This window comes from Corella eumyota, chromosome 2 (assembly GCF_963082875.1).
Source record: "Corella eumyota chromosome 2, kaCorEumy4.1, whole genome shotgun sequence".
Lineage (NCBI taxonomy): Eukaryota > Metazoa > Chordata > Ascidiacea > Phlebobranchia > Corellidae > Corella > Corella eumyota.
In genome coordinates, this window is record NC_137491.1 from 2,985,864 (window position 1) to 3,003,713 (window position 17,850).

Consider the following 17,850-nt stretch of genomic DNA (forward strand, 5'->3'; position numbering starts at 1 on the left):
GCCCTAGGGCGTAACAGCCAAAAAACTATAGAGACAAATTTGTAATAAGAAATAGGCGTGAGTTTTTGACGATCTAGTAGTTATCAATGCAGTTAAACGACATTACAAACCAATAAATTTTCAACGCATATAAAAGTCGTGCAGTACGTGGATTTCGGCACGTGATCCTTTGTTGTTGCGATTAATAACAACACGAAGTATGAGGCTTTATTCGCCTTTGCAATATATGGAATTTCTGTAGTAAAAATAGGGCCAAGTAACGATGAGTATAAGCACTGTAATATAATGTTTTGCACAATATTCATCATTTTAAGCATATTTTTAAGTTTTATAAAATAGGAAAAAAAGCATTTATCATTAAAGTACTACTGCAAAATTAGAATAATTTGTTTAAAATCGAATGCTAAATTAGTAAGATTAAAAATTTTGTATAGTATAAAAGTTATCTGAAAAAAAAAGGAAACACACAGATAGACAGTAAAAGCATTAAATTTTGCAGTTTAATTGCATTTATATTGAACTTTGATATTCATTTCGGCAATGTTTTGCTATACCGAAGGTCAAAAATGTATTGAAACATACAGGAAATGCATAAGAACGCTGCTAGTCAGCAAAGTGTGATTTACACAAAGTACTTCACTCATTTTGGCTATATACCAGCTCATATGTTTATGTTATAGTTAAATGCAGAATTGTAAATGTGATTTTTTTAAGTTTTTTTTTTTTTTTTTTATATATATTTTTATTAGTACCTGTCTAGATTTATTAGCTTAACTTATTTTCCAGAATTTTTTAGTTGTTGATTCGCGGTTTTTGTATTGTTTGCTCGATGACGTATTTGATTGTAAAACTCCGCTCTTAAAGTCACGTGACTCGTGCGGTTGAATTGCTATAGTAGACGGCAAAGTGGTCATTATAAACCTATTGACGCAATTTCTGAATTTAATGGATTTTTTTGTTCTCGGCATGACGACAAATAAATTTATTGCCTTTTTAAATACGCTGCTATTTATAATAAATGACTTGTTAATTAAAAAATCGAATTTTTGAACAGTAAAACTGTTAGTCATTCAATCACCAAATTTTTGCAATGTTAATGGTTTTTTCGAGGTAGCAGATTATTTTAGTCTAACAAGCAGAATTTAAATATTTGCAAGCTTTTTTTTATATATATATATATATTGTGATGATTAGGCTTAGGCGGAGTATTCATTGCAAATAACATGTTATCAAACAGGCTTATAAACAACATTTTAATGAATTTTGGCTTCAACATATTGAATTAACGTCAACGGAAATTAATGTTAGGTAGTCGTTTATTTTCTTGAAGTCGTTCTATTTGTTTAAACTTGTTATGTTAGACTGGCAAATATTGGCTTGAAAAGTTCTAAAACCTATTTGTTTATTTAGCGGTTTCAACAAATTTGCTAATCAAATAGAGTAATTGGTCTAAGTTTTAAGTTTGAGTTATAATTAGGTAATTTGTTCAAGTAATATGGTACCAACTATAATAAGCGACATCTTGCAATATTCAATTTGGAAAGTACCAAGCGGTTTACGCACTTTGCACAAAATGTAATTAGTTTTTGGCCTTTGCTGTAAATAATTTATGACTTTCCGTTTTTATGTGTAGCTTAAGCGAAACTCAATATGCAAGTACTGTTAAAGGGCTAACATCAAAGGGTTTAGTTTAACCAGAAACCGTTAATAGCAGGCGTTCAAATATCGTGATTTTTAATCAGTTTTCGGTTTCTTAGTAAACACTTAAACATAGCTAAGAATCAGCATTACTGGCATGTACTCAAAAGGCGTGTTTTTATTCCATGTATAACAACATAAAATACTTGTTTGTTAACTGGTTTTACACTAACTCATGTAAACATAAGATTTTGAATGTTTTAAAATGGAGGTTACTGACATGTAAAATATGTTGAATATACTACTTAAAGCAAGTGCTGTTTGTATACATTTTTGCCTATTATTTCTAGTATACAACAAATAATACGGTCAACGAGTGTTTTAACAACCATTCAATGCTTAACAATATCACGACGTCATAATGATTCAATAAAAAATAATAAAGCAAAAAGTTTGCCTATTAAACGCCTATTGAAATTTCTGCAAATAAATGTTTTTAAAAATAAAGATTTAAAAATAGATTTCGAAAACGTGCAAAGAGTGTAAGAGTGTAAATTACCATTTAAAAATATAAATATAGCAGGATTTGAACATTTGTTCTCTGTTTAAAAATAGCAAAATCAGAGGCTTTACTGTTAGTAATTTAATGATATTTTTTAAAATAAAATTATTTAAAATTTAGCAATTTGCAATTTTAGGATAAGTTTATATTTTGTATTATTATATGCAATTTACTTATGCGTTTATGCTTTAGATTTCAGGTATTTTAGGTGGCTATCTAATTTTTTTTTTGCAAAATAATAAGAAATAAAAAAAAGAATTTAAAATGAACCCTCCTTGTGCAAAATGCAAGAAAACTGTATATCCAGGTAAAAAATCAATTTCTTTGTTTTATTTCAAGCTGCCATATGTCTAATGTAAAAATAATTGATTTTTTAACTTATAGAAAAAATAAATTGCTGACTTTAAAACTTAAAAGTTAAATAAAAGCATATATTTGCACATTTTAATCAAATAATTACAAAAAACCTTAGCTGTTAAATATTTATATTTTTTATCGTTTTTTCGTTTGACCAAACGGAGTTATGTTTTTTCTAATTTTGTTTCGTTTACAACATTTTAATAACCACAAATCAGGAAATTAAATATTAACTATTCCCACAGGACAAAAACTTTAACATGTAGTTTACATAATATTATTACATCCTAGTTAAAACTAGAGTATTTAAGTTAGCCATATTTGGTTACGTTGTCTAGCTAAATAAAATAACGCCAATTCGTTAGGCCAAAACAATTTGCAATTTGCAAATATTTAACGTTTTATTAAACATAAGATATGAACTAGTGTGTATAATTACATACGTTAAAAATGTATTGTATTTTATTAGCGCAAACATTTTTTAAATATCTTTAAACCGAAAAGTGAAAAGTAATGTAACATGGCCTACTTGTTTATTTACATTTTGAAAACCGGTTACTAAAATAGGTTATGATAAAATACGATAACATCTGTTTTAACTATGTCTTTTAAAAACACTTGTATTCTTTTAAAAAATATCAAAAATAGCGTTTTTTTTTTAAACTATACAAACCAAAATATTTATATTCTTCAAAAACACTTTTTTAATATACTAATAGACATAAATTGTAATAACTAATTCTGGTTAAAACGTTTTCTAATTTCGAACTAACACGATTTAATTTTTATGTGCACCAAAAATAAAACAGTTTAGTTTTGAATTTTTTTAGTTGAGAAGTTAAACTGTTTGGATAAGATTTGGCATAAAGCCTGTTTTCGATGCCAGACATGCGAACTTAAACTTACAATGAAAAACTACAAAGGGGTAAGATTTCTTTTTTTTGTTTAAAATTGTAATTTCCCAAAGCAATTTGAAAGCAGCAACGCGCTAAAACAGATTTTTTCTTGTATTTTAAAACATTTTTGGTGTTGTTTTACGTCTTTACATTACCTAGTCAACTGTAAAAAAATTTGCGTTGTAAAGGTCTCAATAGCATCATCTAGCGACTATTTTTTCATGATTTATTTATTTTTAGTACGAAAAAATGCCTTACTGCAACACCCATTATCCAAGTAAGTTCTTAAATATAATTCTATTCGTGCATTAAGTTTTTGGCTTAACTTCTAATATAGTTGTATTGGTTTATGTTAAAAGTATTTAAATAGTTGTTTAAATTTTTAACTTTATTGGTAGCTACCCGTTTTACCGCTGTTGCGGATACACCAGAGGCCAAAAGATTGGTAAATAAATTACTTTTTTATTTTCAACCCATTTTAAAAAAAAACTATTTAATTTAATAGGACTTAATATTACAAAGTAAGATTTTGTATTCCTAAAGCTTCTGTAAAAATTATAATTATTTGTTATTTTTTTAATATAAATTCTTGTTTTTAGGCTCAGCAGCAAAAGAATATCTCAGAAGTAGTTTACAGAAAAGTAAGTCCTTAATTAAATAATAAAATTAAAGGGTTAATATTAAATAAATTTATGTTATTAATACCCTTAAAAATATAAAATTAAGTATATATAGAGTGCTAATTTTTTTGAAATTTTATTTAAATAACGCTTAAATTTATTTTTTTGTTTAACGAATATAATTATTTTTACAGGACAAAGTTGATGCAATGAAGGTAATATAACTTATTATCTAATCCATCTCTAACTTTATTAAGTTTTGTAAATCAATGTATTTAATACCACATAAAAACAGGGGTTAAATTTAAAACACAATATTCAAATATTTTTTTTTTAATTTAGTTTTTGTTTAATATAAAATTTTTAAAAAATGAATTTTTTTTAGTCTTTCACGCAAGTCTCGGACAGCGTTGCAAATCGACAGGGTAAAAAATAAATTTTATTTAAAATTTTTTCATTGGGTGTTTTTGGATACATTAAGCAATTAAAGGTTTAATATTTTTTATTGGGAAAGGGGGTGCTGTTGTGATGTGTTTTGAGCTATCCGTAAACGCCGGGCTCAAGGGCGAATACTCGAACCCAAACCTTTCGGCTAGTAGTCCGACGCCATTTGTTTTTTTTATTAAAAGTTTTATTATTTTTGTGTTTTATTATTTTGCAATTTTTTAATATTTTTATTTTTTAGCTGCTCAAGCAAACAAATTAGCATCTACAATTGGCTACCAGGTATATTATTATTATTTTGTTTTTTTAATTATTTTTACAAACTGTTAATTTTTTAATTGTTTTACAAACTATTTTATCTTCTCTACAACGTTTTTACTTCCAGACGGCACCTCATGAAGTGGGTCATGAAGGCGAACGCCCACCACCAGAAAACATTGTTAATAGACAACAGCCGGCTGGTGGCGCTACGGCTCCTCCACCGCAACAAACGTACCAGCCTCCACCTCCAGTGCCAGAGCCAGCCACAGCTCCAGTTCAACAAGAAGCTGTTAAGGTAAATAAATCCTATACCAATTTTAATGACATTTATATCATAGCTTTTACAACTTTATGTCTTATATTCATCTTTGAAACTACAGTTAGCATAACAGTTTGTATATTCGTTCTGCGTTCACCATTAAATGTAGCGTTAATAAATAAGTTATACCCGTTTTACATTTAACTTTAAGTCCAGTGTTACTAAAAGTTTATACGCATTACGTATTCACCATTGAGCTCGGTGTTTATTAGTAGGTTATGCCCGTCCCATATTCACTCTTGAGTCTTATACTACTTTAACTTATACACATTCTATATAAAAACGTTATTTTAGTGTAATATGTATGCGCGAAGTAACATTTATTTTTACCAAAGTTTATTTTACATTTTCAGGACCGTTACTTTGCTATTTTTGATTACGCTGCTGCGGATGATGATGAGATATCTTTAAAAGAGGGGCAAGAATTGGTAGATGTTAAAGTTATTGATGAAGGGTGGATGGAAGGGAAAAATGCAAGTACTGGAGAATCTGGAATGTTCCCTAGCAACTATGTGGAAAAACGTTAAAAGGAACGGACAAAAAATAAAAAAAAGTTATTGAAAAATATTTTGTGGAAATTTAAACGAAATTATAAGTAAACGTTTTACAAAATTTTGGAGTTGCTAACAATAGTTGGCTGATGTTAAACGAACATTATTTGTATGAAAGTGGTTTTAAATATATGAGTTAACTTTTACGAAATTATTAGTGGTTTTATAAATGTTTTAGTATTATACAGTGTTATTATAAAACTACTTTGCGAATCAAGTATTCTAAACAAAATAATATCTCGTAGTTTTGTTTTTAACGCCATCTTTGTTCATTGCAAACTTATGTTGGTCTTTTTAGTTATAACATGTTATTTTAAAATTTCTGTAAATTTAACAACCTATGTTGTAAAATTATATCAACAATATACAAATTAAATATTACTTTAAGTCGAAAATTAATTGTATCTTTAAACTATACATTTACTACTTTTATTAAACATTCCTTACAATTAGCAATGTGCGAATATTTTTGCTTGTATATAAAAATTGTATTTGTGTACATATTGTTACCGCCAATCTATATATTTGTATCTGCCATTCCTTAACACAGTCTACTATACCGTGGTGTAAATGTAAACGTAACAACCAAATAAATAAAATCTTGTTTTAAGTCAGAATCTTAATTAGTAATTGACAAGTTAATAATCATTCAATATTGCTAGGATTGGGCATAACCGTAAGATGGTGCTGTTGAGCAACCCTTAATTCGAGAGAAAGTATGTGAGAGAATAAGAAAAAGTTCTTATCAGCTGTATTTTGACACGAATGTTTGCATTTAAATTTTAAAGGCAGGCTGACTGGCTTTGTCGTTAAGTTTGCATAATACAATGACTGAAAAGAAATGGCTGATGCGTAGATTTAAATATTACTAAAACTCATTTTAATAGGTGTTTATTACGCTAAAAGGCATACACAGTTTAATAGTATGCTAACAGCATTACAGCATATTTATACTTACCGGCTTGCGGTTTATACAACGATATATTGAATGGCGGCGTATTTTTATTTTAAATTTTTAAGATTTGCTTAATGGCTAGGCAGTTTTTAGTAAGGTTAATTTACGTATCTATATTATGTAAATGTTATGTACAGCAAAGTATATAACACATGTTAAAACAAATTAGATAAGTTGTAAAGTTTATTTACCTTTGAATACTAAATGGTAGATCATTTTATCAAATTGTAAAAACAATTTTTGAAAGTTATTTAATATGTGGTATTTTTATTATTTATTTAACTGAAGTAATAAAGTTTATTCTGTATTTCATAGTTAATTATTTTAATTTTAATGCTGCTATATTTATAAAGATAAACAGAATGATGCTTCAAGATTCTCATAGAAGAAATAATGATCTTTTTTCTAATGGAGATCATATGCAACCTAGGTAAGTTCTACACATTAAACTATGACTGTGAAACTTAAATAACAAAATAAATTCTGACATTGTATGTAATGATTGTTATAGAGGTCTGGTATTGTTTTTTTGTGATATCAAATACTATAATAAAATTAAAATATTGTATATACACAAAAAATGTTTTATGATAAAAAATTTTTTCCTAATTAAAAAAATTAGCCTATTTATAACCGGCAGCGTGGTGTAGTGGTAAGAACACTTGCTACACCACCATGAGGTCGTGGGTTTAATTCCCACTGCTCTCATGCTGTAGCGCCCTTGAGTAAGGCGCTATAAACGGTATGAACTCCTGCTGAGCCAGCACTTAATCAGCAGCATAATTACCAGGCAATTATAATCTATAATATCCCAAACTGCCACAGGCAACTCGAGACTGGGTCAGAGTAACAGTTGTTACTCTATGTTTAAGTCGCGATAAAAGTCTCTATGTTTAAGTCGCGATCTTTTAAGATAAAAGATTTAAGCCTGAATAAAAAATATGTCCTTTTAAAAATGACTGTGATTATAGTGTTTTTATTGTCATATGGTTCAGCAGGTTAGGGGTAACATAAGTTTGAAAATGGGACGATTAAAAATTTTTTTTAAATGCAAAATTTCTTACACAAATAACATAAAATCACAAATGTCAATTTTATTTTTTGGACTTGTTTTTGTAGAAGTGGTTCAGTTAGAAGTCGTTTAAACAACGCGAACCTAACTCCACTTTATAGAACAAGATCTTTACAAAGACTTTCAGAAGAAAAAAAGGCCAAAAAAGTTAGTTGTTATTTAATGTTACTTTTTAGTACATAATTTTGAAAAAAAGAAAGCTTAAAATATATTATTATATTATATGTTGTTATAATTTATGTAACATTATTTTTCTATTTAAAATTAAATTAACAAACTATAATTGACTTACAAGTTACAACATAATTTAAACATTTTTTATTCTACTTTATTTTTTAATCTTATTATTAGTCATAATAAGCCGCTTGTTAATTTATTATTAATTAGGTAAGTCAGACTTATTCTTAATAAATCATATGATTACTAATTTGTTTGCTAAGCTAAGTGTTAAAATTAAAAAATTATATTTAATTAAATTTATTTATTTTGTTAAGCAGCTAATAACATTATTATTATTAGTGTAGTCATATTATAATGTTTAAAAATTAATTTTTTTAACAATTATAGCATTTTTTAAAAAACTATGTTTTTATCTTGTTTATACAAGTATTTATTACTAATTTTAAATGGTTTTATAACTGCAATCTATAGCCCAACTATTTATGACTTCAGTTTAATTAAGCTAGCTATCAATTAATCTTAAAAGTTTTAACAGTTAAAATCATTGCCACCAACAGCAATTAATTAACCTCATGTCATTGTTAAGTTTCAAGTCTTAGACAAATACTTGCTCTTGTTTAACACTTTACTGATCATCTTAAGGGCTTAAAAACATAATACTTGTAATTATAAGATCCTTAACTCTCTAATTATAATGCCACTTAGGTCAATAAAAACCAATTTTCCGGAAAAATGAAGTTAGTTGTTTGCCAAATGGGCGGTTAATGTAGCGTTTTATTTGCTAAAAAAGAATGAATTTTGTTCTCCTTAAAAAATTATAAGAAAAATGGTAGGTTACTAATAATAGTGTGCTTTTAAAAAAAAAAACAGAATTTTTGTTAAAAAACAGAAAAAAAATTTGATTTAGAAAAAGGAAAAAAAAGGTTAAAAATTAAAATTTTTATTTAGGTTCGATTTTATCGAAATGGAGACCAATATCACCAGGGATTAATCTACGCCATTTCACCTCTCAAATTTCGCAACTTCGATGCCTTACTAGCTGAGTTAACTCATAGATTAGCAGATAAGGCCAACTTACCTCAAGGTGCCCGGGTTGTATTTACTTTGAATGGAGCAAGGAAAGTGAATTCACTTCAAGAATTAGAACAAGGTTTGTTGAATTTTTTAGGCCTAAACATTTTAAATTATGATTTTAAGTTATAGCCTGTTGGTTTGTTTTTACAAGACTTGAGGTTCTGAGTTTAAATACCAGTTTGGGCTTCTTAAATATGGTATTTTTTAGATATTTTTTTAAAACAGCTCATTTTAAGTAACTTCAATTAAAAAACTAACAAAAAAAAATTGAAAATTAACAAAATAAGCATTAAATTTTTTTTTTATTTTTAGGTGAAAGTTATGTAGTTGCATCCAGTGATGCCTTTAAGAAAATAGATTACACAAGAAATACGAATCCTAACTGGTGTGCTACTGTTAGAACTACTAGCTCAATTTCATTAAGACTAAGAAAACAGGTCTGTTTCAAAATGTTTACAATTTTATTAAATAAATTGGTAAATTATCAAATCAAGTTAAAAATATAAAATAAATATTCCATTAAGGGTTAAGTAATTTAATCCTTGTTATTTGCGTAATTTCAAAACCATTTTAAATATTTTTTAAATAATATAATATACAAAAAAAAAATTTCTAAATATTTTTTTTTATTAACTTATTCAATTTTAAATTGTAGGAGAGGAGTTTTAGTGATGATTTAAGATCATGCGTGAGCCACGAAACTTTATTCTCAACAACTGAGAAAGAAAAAAGAGATTTTATTATCCCTAAACTTATAACAGTTATACGAAGCGGAGTGAAACCCAGAAAAGCTGTAAGTTTAATGATGTTATTTTTTTAATTATGCTACTTACATATTTATAACTTAAAATAATTCACATAAACAACTAAATAAAATTTAATCTTTTTTAAGTAAAATTTAATCTTTTTAACTTTTTTATGTTTTTTTTTTTATGGTTTATTAACATTATTTTTTTGTATATATCTTTATCCTCGATGTGGGAAAGTCGAATGCGCGACTTAAACATAGAGTAACATCAGTTACTCTAACCCAGTCTCAAGTTGCCTGTGGCAATTTGGGATATTATAGATTATATTTGCCCAGAAATTATACTGCTGATTAAGTGCTGGCTCAGCAGGAGTTCGTACCGTTTATAGCGCCTTACTCAGGGGCGCTACAGCATGAGATCAGTGGGGATTGAACCCACGACCTCATGTGTGGTGTAGCAAGTGTTCTTACCACTACACCACGCTGCCGGTTAATTTAAATACCCTAACTTAATATTCACCATTATATATGTGTTCTATTATAGGTTAATATTATTTCACAATTTTGATAAATTTTATATGTTGTTCAAGTTTTTTCATACCTTTACATTTCTAAAATTGAGCAAAAAAATATTTTTTACAACTTTTTTTAAATTTTGAAGTAACTATATTTCTAGATAAGAATGTTATTAAACAAGAAGACTTGCCACTCCATGGAACAAGTTTTAAATGATATTACTAAAGCTATCAAGTTAGACACCGGGGCTGTGAGAAAAATTTATTCTCTACAAGGAAAACAAGTAAAAAAATTTAAATATTTTTTTGATTTATCAAAATTGAAAATAAAATTTTGAGAAAAAAAAAATTATGGATAAATGCACTTTGTAAATATTTTTTCTGATTATAAATAATTTATTCAGGTGATGTCACTGCAAGATTTTTTTGCTTCAGATAATATTTTTATCGCTTATGGACACGAAAAACTGTCAAATGATGATTTTGAAATTGACCCAGAAGGTAAAAACTTAAAAAAAAAATTAAAATTTTTTGCTCTTATTTTTTTTAAACAAACTAATAGTTTTAAAGCTTTTTGGACTAATGTTTTAAAATTTATTTTCTAATTTTAAATTTTATTCGACAAATTTAATTTGAAGTTACTAAAAAGTAGATTCACGCCATCTGTTCCATTTAATAATTTAATGATTATTAGACAGACATTTATATTGATTTTAAGTTTAAATTATTCCCTTTTTCTTATTCTCTAGGGATATAATAAAATAAACATTCTTTTTAAATAAATGAAACATAATATAAAAATTTATCTTAATGCATTACATTAAAATAAAATATTTTTTTTAATTGTTATATTTTACAAAATATTTTATTTTAAAAAGTTTTTTTCTTGAGCAAAAAAACTTAAAATTTGAAAACTTTTTTGACCTTGATTTAAATTAATATTTAATTTTCTATTTTAAATTCACATCAGTTTATTTTAATGCATTGAATATCTTATTTTTCATCACATATTCTCGTGTTTAAATAATTAATGCTGCACCCAGGCTTTCCATATGCTACTGTTTAATATAAAATCTTAACAGGTTTTTTACTACAATGTGGTTTCACTATTTTTTATATTACTTTTATTTTCGAACAGACTGATTTAACATTTATCTTATACTGCAAAACTAACATTATTATAAAATTAATTTTTAAAATGGAGTATGTGTCTGAATTTAAACTTAGGGTAACTAAAATAACTGTTAAATAAACTTATATATTAACCTCATTTTTCTTTAATGTTAAACTAATATTTTTACCCACATTTAATGCCAGTTGTACCTAAATTCAATTTAGTTGAAAAAAAATTGGTTAGTTCCGTTACCTAAATATAAAAACTGTTTAATTTTATATTTTTTATTTTTAGAATCTAAATTTATCCGGCCATACCAAAACACTGGACCACGAACACCAAGAGTAACAATGCAAAGAAAGGGAAGTACAGGATTGAACCAAACAGTTAACGAAGGAATGTGGTCACACCAACAAAGACTTAACAGAAGAGCTCAAAGTTTGAGAGCCTCCAACGTTCAAAAGATCCCAATTTCTTTGGTAGGTTAAGTTTATTTTTATATCTTAGTTTTATAAATGGGTTGTCAAAATATTATAATCTATATATATAGTATTAAACATTTAGTGTACGATATATATATAATATATATAATGAACCGGCAGCGTGGCGTAATGGTAAGAACACTTGCTACACCACAGATGAAGTCGTGGGTTCAATCTCCACTGAGCTCATGCTGTAGCGCCCTTGAGTAAAGCGCTATATACTGTACGAACTCCTGCTGAGCCAGCACTTAATCAGCAGCATAATTATCAGGCAATTATTATCTTTAATATCCCAAACTGCCACAGGCAACTTGAGACTGGGTCGGAGTAACTGATGTTACTCTATGTTTAAGTCGCGCATTCGACTTTCCCACATCGAGGATAAAGATATATACAAAAAAAAAATAAAGTAATATCTATGCAAGTATGTTTAATTTACAGGTCTTTTAAAAATGCTCTTTTGTGGTACGCAGATTCATTAATATCTGCAAACATAAATTGCAAATTGCAACTTTATTTTAACAGTTAAAATGAAGCTTGTAGTGCTTTTTGTGTTTTATCTTTGACTTAAATTTTTTTGGGGCAAAAATACTCTTTTTGAATAACTACAATTTATAAAAACCTAAAACACTAAAAAATTTTCAAATGCCCATATATATAAAACATAATCGTAACAAGAAAATCAAAATATTTTAATAATTTAAAAAAAAATTATTATCAATTTTTTTTTTAGAATAATAGTAACATATCCGACGAAAGTGAATGGCCAAGTCAAATCAATGAAAGATACGAAGTTGGTGAAATTATCGGGGATGGAAACTTTGCAGTTGTACGAGATTGTGTGGAACGAAAAGGTGGAACCAAATTTGCTCTCAAAATTATCGACAAATCAAAATGTGTAGGAAAGGTAAAGTTTAAAATATTAAAAAAAAATTTTCTTTAAAAAATAATTTTTTATTTTTAAAATCTAGGCTACAAAATTTTTAAACATTTTCGTTTCATTTTTTTTTATATTTTTTTTAAGTGGATTTTTTTATTTTGTATAAATTGCAACTTAAAAGTCTTGTTAAATATGCTAGTAATACAATTTTTCCTAAGTGCTGTTATAGTTTATTTATATATTAACTTAAACAAAATAGATTATATTTCTTACGCTAATCTTATTTAAAGTTTAAAAGCACTTATAAAATTTAAACACTTTAAATATAGCCACATGACCTTAGCTTTTAACTATAATCTGCAGTTGATTAACCTTTTAATCTTACTATAAATACCAGGAACAAATGATATTGAATGAGGTATCAATATTAAGAAGAATAAAACATCCGAATGTAATTCGATTATTTCAGGAATTTGATCTGACCCACGATATTTATTTGGTTATGGAATTAGTTAATGTAAGTCAATCTTAATTTGGTTTTATTTTGATGCAGTTTAATCTATATGTCAGTTAAAATTAAAGTTTAAAACCTTAATTTGACCTAACTTTTAGGTTTTATTATAAAATGGCAGCGTGGTGTAGTGGTCAGAACACTTGCTACACTACATGAGGTACTGGGTTTTATCTCAGGTGATCTCATGTTGTAGCGTCCTTTAGTAAGGCACTATAAACATTATGAACTTCTGATTAGCCAGCACTTAATCAGCAGTATAATTATCGGGCAATTATAATTGATAATATCCCAAACTGCCACGGGCAACTCGAGACTGGGTCGGGGTAATAGTTGTTACTCTATGTTTAGGTTGTGAGCTCGATCTTCCCTCATAAAGGTTTAAAATATTACATTCTCCAAATATTAAATTCAACATTTGTTTTATTTATTTGTTCATTAACTTTGTCAGGGTTAATAAAACCTATTGCGAATGTCTGTTAACAAAATAAAAAACTAAAATATTTTTATTTGACAAGATTTTTGTATTCTTATTGTTAGGGTGGTGATCTGTTTGATGCGATATCATCTGCCACGAGATACACTGAAAAAGATGCCAGTGGCATGTTACACAACTTAGCTAGTGCCCTTGCTCACCTTCATAAACTTAGAATTGTCCATAGAGATATTAAACCTGAAAATCTACTGGTTAAAACTTTCGTATTTGTTTTAAACTTGACTAAAAAAAATTTTTCCATAAATATTTTTTCTTTTTTGTAATTCTATTTTTAAAACAATTTTTTTATTTTAATGCCAGAAAATATTTATAATCTAATAATAAACTATTTTTTTTGCAATATGCAACTCTTCGCCTAATAGGCCAATAAGAATTAGGTTTTAAGTATTTAGCACTATTTGGTTTATTTTTTACCTAAAAACCAGTATATCTTTATACAACCTATTTTTATTAATAAAGGTTTGTGAATATGATGATGGTAGTAAAGCATTAAAGTTGGCTGATTTTGGACTTGCTACGTCGGTGTCAGGTCCACTTTATACTGTATGTGGTACTCCTACTTATGTCGCCCCTGAAGTGATTGCTCAAACTGGGTGACTATTTGATTTTAAATTCTTTTTTACATATTTTGGTTTGTTTTTAAAATAAGATAATTAATCTTTTTAGCTATTGTCAGTTCCTTAATATCAATCACTATTTGAGTTTTTAAGTCATTATTTCCAATGTTATATTTAATTTTTGTTTTAACTTGTTTGTTAGTATGTATTGAAATGAAAAAGAAAGCATTTTTTTAAAATATATATTTATAATTTTAAATGGTATTAAATAATGCCTAAAACATTGTGCTATGCTGTTTTATTACCAATCATTAGAATATTTTATTATCAATTTTTCTAATCTGAATTCGCTGTTTTTTTGCTATTCGCTATAAACTTCTTTAAATTTGTATTCATTTTTACTTAGATATGGTTTAAAAGTAGATGTATGGGCAGCAGGAGTAATAGGGTATGTTCTTCTATGTGGATTCCCACCTTTCAGAGCTGGCTCCCAAGAAGAATTATTTGATGCTATTCTGGCGGGAGATTTTTGTTTTCCGGCGGAACACTGGGACCATATTTCTGATAGTGCACGGGATTTAATTGCAAAGTGTTTAAGCATGGATGAAAAATTAAGAATTAGTTCAAGTGAAATGTTAAATCACCCATGGGTTGCTGTAAGTCATTGTTTCCTGTTTAATTTTTATTTAAAATATGTATTAGGACCTTGTTTTTTTTTATATTTAAATATAAACTTTTATCAAGTAAAGAATATGAGCTCACATAATAGAAAGTTTTATTTTTATAGTAATTGATATCTGTATATGATGAGCTTTGTGGGCGATGTATATATATTTATATATATGTAATGTGTATGTCCTTTTAGGCCTACAAAATAAATAAAACTGCTATTTGTGGTGCATAAATAAGTTTCCAAACTTAACTATTAGTTGAGAGTTGCAGTTATATCATTTTAATAAAAAAAAAATGTACCGAAGGCATATTAACTAGTTATAATAACAATAATTCGAAATACACAAATGCTCAAGTTTTGTGCATCTTTTATTATTTTGTTTATTATTTAGGAGGATACTGCATTAGATAGAGACATGAAACGTTCAGTTTCAAACAAGTTATCTCATTTTCATCCACAAGAGCGTGAAATAATCAGTCCAGGGAAAAGTCGAAAACGAAGAGTTAATGTTGGGGCCAGGGTGTTAGCGGTAAGTGTTTGCTATTGTGCAGTTTTAAGTAGTTGTAAATGTTTTTTAGATGTGTTCGTAATCATATTGTGGATATAGCTGTTTATTTAACAAAAATATTAAAATTGCCAAAGCCCTTTTATTTTTAAATAAAAATCGTTGTGTTTTTTTAAGGTATTTATTCAACTAAAAAAATATAGTAACAATAGTTTTGTCTCATATTATTGTAATATTTAAACTACACTTATAGTTAAAGTAGGTTTAGATAACTGCATTAATATATAGTGCTTAAATTATAAACTTTTGCAGCAAATGTCATTTATATATAATAGTATTTCTAACAAATATTAGTTGGTTGCATTTAGTATCAAGCCAATTGACTTTTTAGAACACTTTTAAAAAGTAAGGTGTAAAAGAACTGCTTTTTATGGCTAGCGTTTTTTTTTCAGGGGACACAAAAAAGATGAAAATAAATGTTGTGATATGTCCTTCATGGTTTTAAGGTATCATTTGCATGCTGTATTTATGTATTTTATTTAACTCTTTAAATTTTGACATCAATTCGAAATTTATAGACCAAAATCCTATTTTTAACACACTTAGAAAATGAAAGATTGTCGTAATATACTTCTACATATTGATATGCTATTTTTTTTAATTTTTTTTTAATTTTTTTTTTTTTTTCCAATTTTTTTGTTTTTTAGTGTATTATAAAACTATTTGTGTTGGTAGTTGGCAGTTTTTAAAGCCTTTCTAACTATAAAAATGTAAAAAAATCATAGTTGAAAATCACACAAAACATTGTATTTCCATTTACCAATAATATCATTAGATTAACCAAACAACTAAAAACTGTAAAATGAAAGTTTAATATTGCTTATTAAATTTTTTTTTTATTTTTAGTTAACATCATTGGATAAAAATGATCAGTTATACTCTACTGCCAAGTTAGATGCTCGTGCTCGGTCGAAAAGTCATGAAAACCATGAAATTATTGTTTCACATGAGTGCGTTAGTGAAGATGGTGATACAACTCGTGATACAATTTCTGGTGATGAAGACTCACATAGTGATTTTTAGATTTTTTATAATATATTTTTTTTTAAATCACAGAATTCTTCATGACACAAATTAAATTAAAACTTTGAATTTCAAAATCATAATATTTTTTAACATTGCGATTTTAACTGATCCAAATTAACTTTTACTTATTCTGTATAATTTTATATAATTAATAAACATGATATAACTTTGATATAAAAAGTAAAACACAACAACTTTTTTTATTTTCTGATTTTTATTAAATTGCTACGTGTACATATTTAAAAGCCTAAATTTAAAAACATTTGTACATAAAAAAACAAAAACTAACACTGTAATAGGATTTAAGCAACATATTTGTAAAACGCACAATTTAAGGAAAGTTCTGTATAGATTTTTATCAATGTAATATAGTTCCTGTTGTATCGTGTGTTTAAAGTTACCTTAATGTTTGTTTAAGTGTCTTATATATATTAAATACCATAAATATCTTTTTATCTTTAAGCCACACATTTCTGTTTGTACTTATTTTGCACAAAAATATTTTTTTTGTAGAAAAGCATAAAAATTAAGCCTACCCTATTGTAAAGCTGCTGGTGCTGAATGATCAACTTTTATTTATTGTAAAAGTGAATGTTTTTATATATATGTTACTGTGATGTTTTAAGTGTTTATTAGAACAACTAAATAAAGAACAACTTTGTGGTTATTTATGGTGCAATATGTCTTATTGTTAAAAAAAAAATTCAAAAATTAACAAAAATAATTTAGAAAAATAACTTAAAACAAATTTTATTTAATATTTGTAGATTGTTAAACATTAAAGTATAAAGTAATTGTTTTAGATTTTTAATCACAAAGGTACTGCATTTTTTACATTAAAAGAAGGCACAAAATTTACAAAAAAGTGTCTTTTTAGGAAGACATTTAAAAATGCAGCAAAAGAGGATAAAACAAGAAAAAACAGCGCGACGCCATTTTCTAAATAATATTTTCTAAACGTGCCTTTTGCTTTATAAAACCAGTTTAGCTCCAAGCCAAGCCTTTTATTTAATTTAAAAAATGCTTATAAAAAAACTTCATTTCAATTTTATAGCATGTTGGACTGTAATTAATGTTTATATTATTTTTTGAATGATCTAAAAATAATTCGATAAAAGGAACCGCCCTGATTAATGACCTATAACCTTTGCACATATGGGATTAGTTGTATTTTTCTGTTACCAAGCCAATCTTTAAGCCTAAGAAAATTTAATGTTTTCAAACTGGTGACAACAATAAAAAGGCGTATTTAAAGCAGTTTTAGTGCAATAAATTAACTCTTAATTATTTACTGCGAAAAGTAGGTTAATTTTTAATGTAAAATTTTTGTAGTTTGATTTTTATAATTAACAAA

At 26.8% G+C, this 17,850-nt stretch overlaps 2 protein-coding genes across 4 annotated transcripts; both read left to right on the forward strand.

Moving 5' to 3' along the window:
• The first annotated feature begins 2,390 nt into the window (after positions 1–2,390).
• On the forward strand, positions 2,391–6,252 carry LOC145743802 (LIM and SH3 domain protein 1-like). Its single transcript, XM_082561845.1, has 10 exons — positions 2,391–2,507; positions 3,388–3,482; positions 3,694–3,730; positions 3,852–3,898; positions 4,053–4,094; positions 4,268–4,288; positions 4,459–4,498; positions 4,759–4,799; positions 4,903–5,073; positions 5,451–6,252. The coding sequence occupies exons 1-10, from the start codon at positions 2,465–2,467 to the stop codon at positions 5,622–5,624; spliced, it is 711 nt and encodes a 236-aa protein (XP_082417971.1). The 5' UTR covers positions 2,391–2,464; the 3' UTR covers positions 5,625–6,252.
• Positions 6,253–6,927: 675 nt separating this feature from the next.
• Positions 6,928–17,152, forward strand: LOC145742782 (serine/threonine-protein kinase DCLK2-like). 3 transcript variants are annotated; one of them, XM_082560582.1, is made up of 16 exons: positions 6,928–7,033; positions 7,723–7,822; positions 8,804–9,005; positions 9,242–9,366; positions 9,585–9,722; positions 10,354–10,476; positions 10,597–10,693; positions 11,601–11,785; positions 12,522–12,695; positions 13,066–13,185; positions 13,720–13,866; positions 14,135–14,268; positions 14,639–14,888; positions 15,297–15,434; positions 15,863–15,916; positions 16,317–16,449. In XM_082560582.1, the coding sequence occupies exons 1-15, from the start codon at positions 6,966–6,968 to the stop codon at positions 15,878–15,880; spliced, it is 2,019 nt and encodes a 672-aa protein (XP_082416708.1). In that variant the 5' UTR covers positions 6,928–6,965; the 3' UTR covers positions 15,881–15,916; positions 16,317–16,449. The 3 variants fall into 3 exon arrangements, with proteins under 3 accessions (XP_082416708.1, XP_082416706.1, XP_082416709.1); XM_082560580.1 differs by lacking the exon at positions 15,863–15,916 and having other exon boundaries at positions 16,317–17,152; XM_082560583.1 differs by lacking the exons at positions 6,928–7,033; positions 7,723–7,822; positions 15,863–15,916 and adding an exon at positions 8,606–8,684 and having other exon boundaries at positions 16,317–17,152.
• The last annotated feature ends 698 nt before the right edge of the window (positions 17,153–17,850 follow it).

What these genes read in the sequence shown, in the direction of transcription:
- LOC145743802 (XM_082561845.1), top strand. Translation starts at nt 2,465, where the DNA reads ATGAACCCTCCTTGTGCAAAATGCAAGAAAACTGTATATCCAG. An exon ending in CAAGAAAACTGTATATCCAG is followed by an intron (nt 2,508 to 3,387) that starts GTAAAAAATCAA and finishes GAATTTTTTTAG; the next exon opens with TTGAGAAGTTAAACTGTTTG. An exon ending in ACAAAGTTGATGCAATGAAG is followed by an intron (nt 4,289 to 4,458) that starts GTAATATAACTT and finishes AATTTTTTTTAG; the next exon opens with TCTTTCACGCAAGTCTCGGA.
- LOC145742782 (XM_082560580.1), top strand. Translation starts at nt 6,966, where the DNA reads ATGATGCTTCAAGATTCTCATAGAAGAAATAATGATCTTTTTTCTAAT. An exon ending in ATTCTCTACAAGGAAAACAA is followed by an intron (nt 10,477 to 10,596) that starts GTAAAAAAATTT and finishes TAATTTATTCAG; the next exon opens with GTGATGTCACTGCAAGATTT. An exon ending in AAAAGATCCCAATTTCTTTG is followed by an intron (nt 11,786 to 12,521) that starts GTAGGTTAAGTT and finishes TTTTTTTTTTAG; the next exon opens with AATAATAGTAACATATCCGA.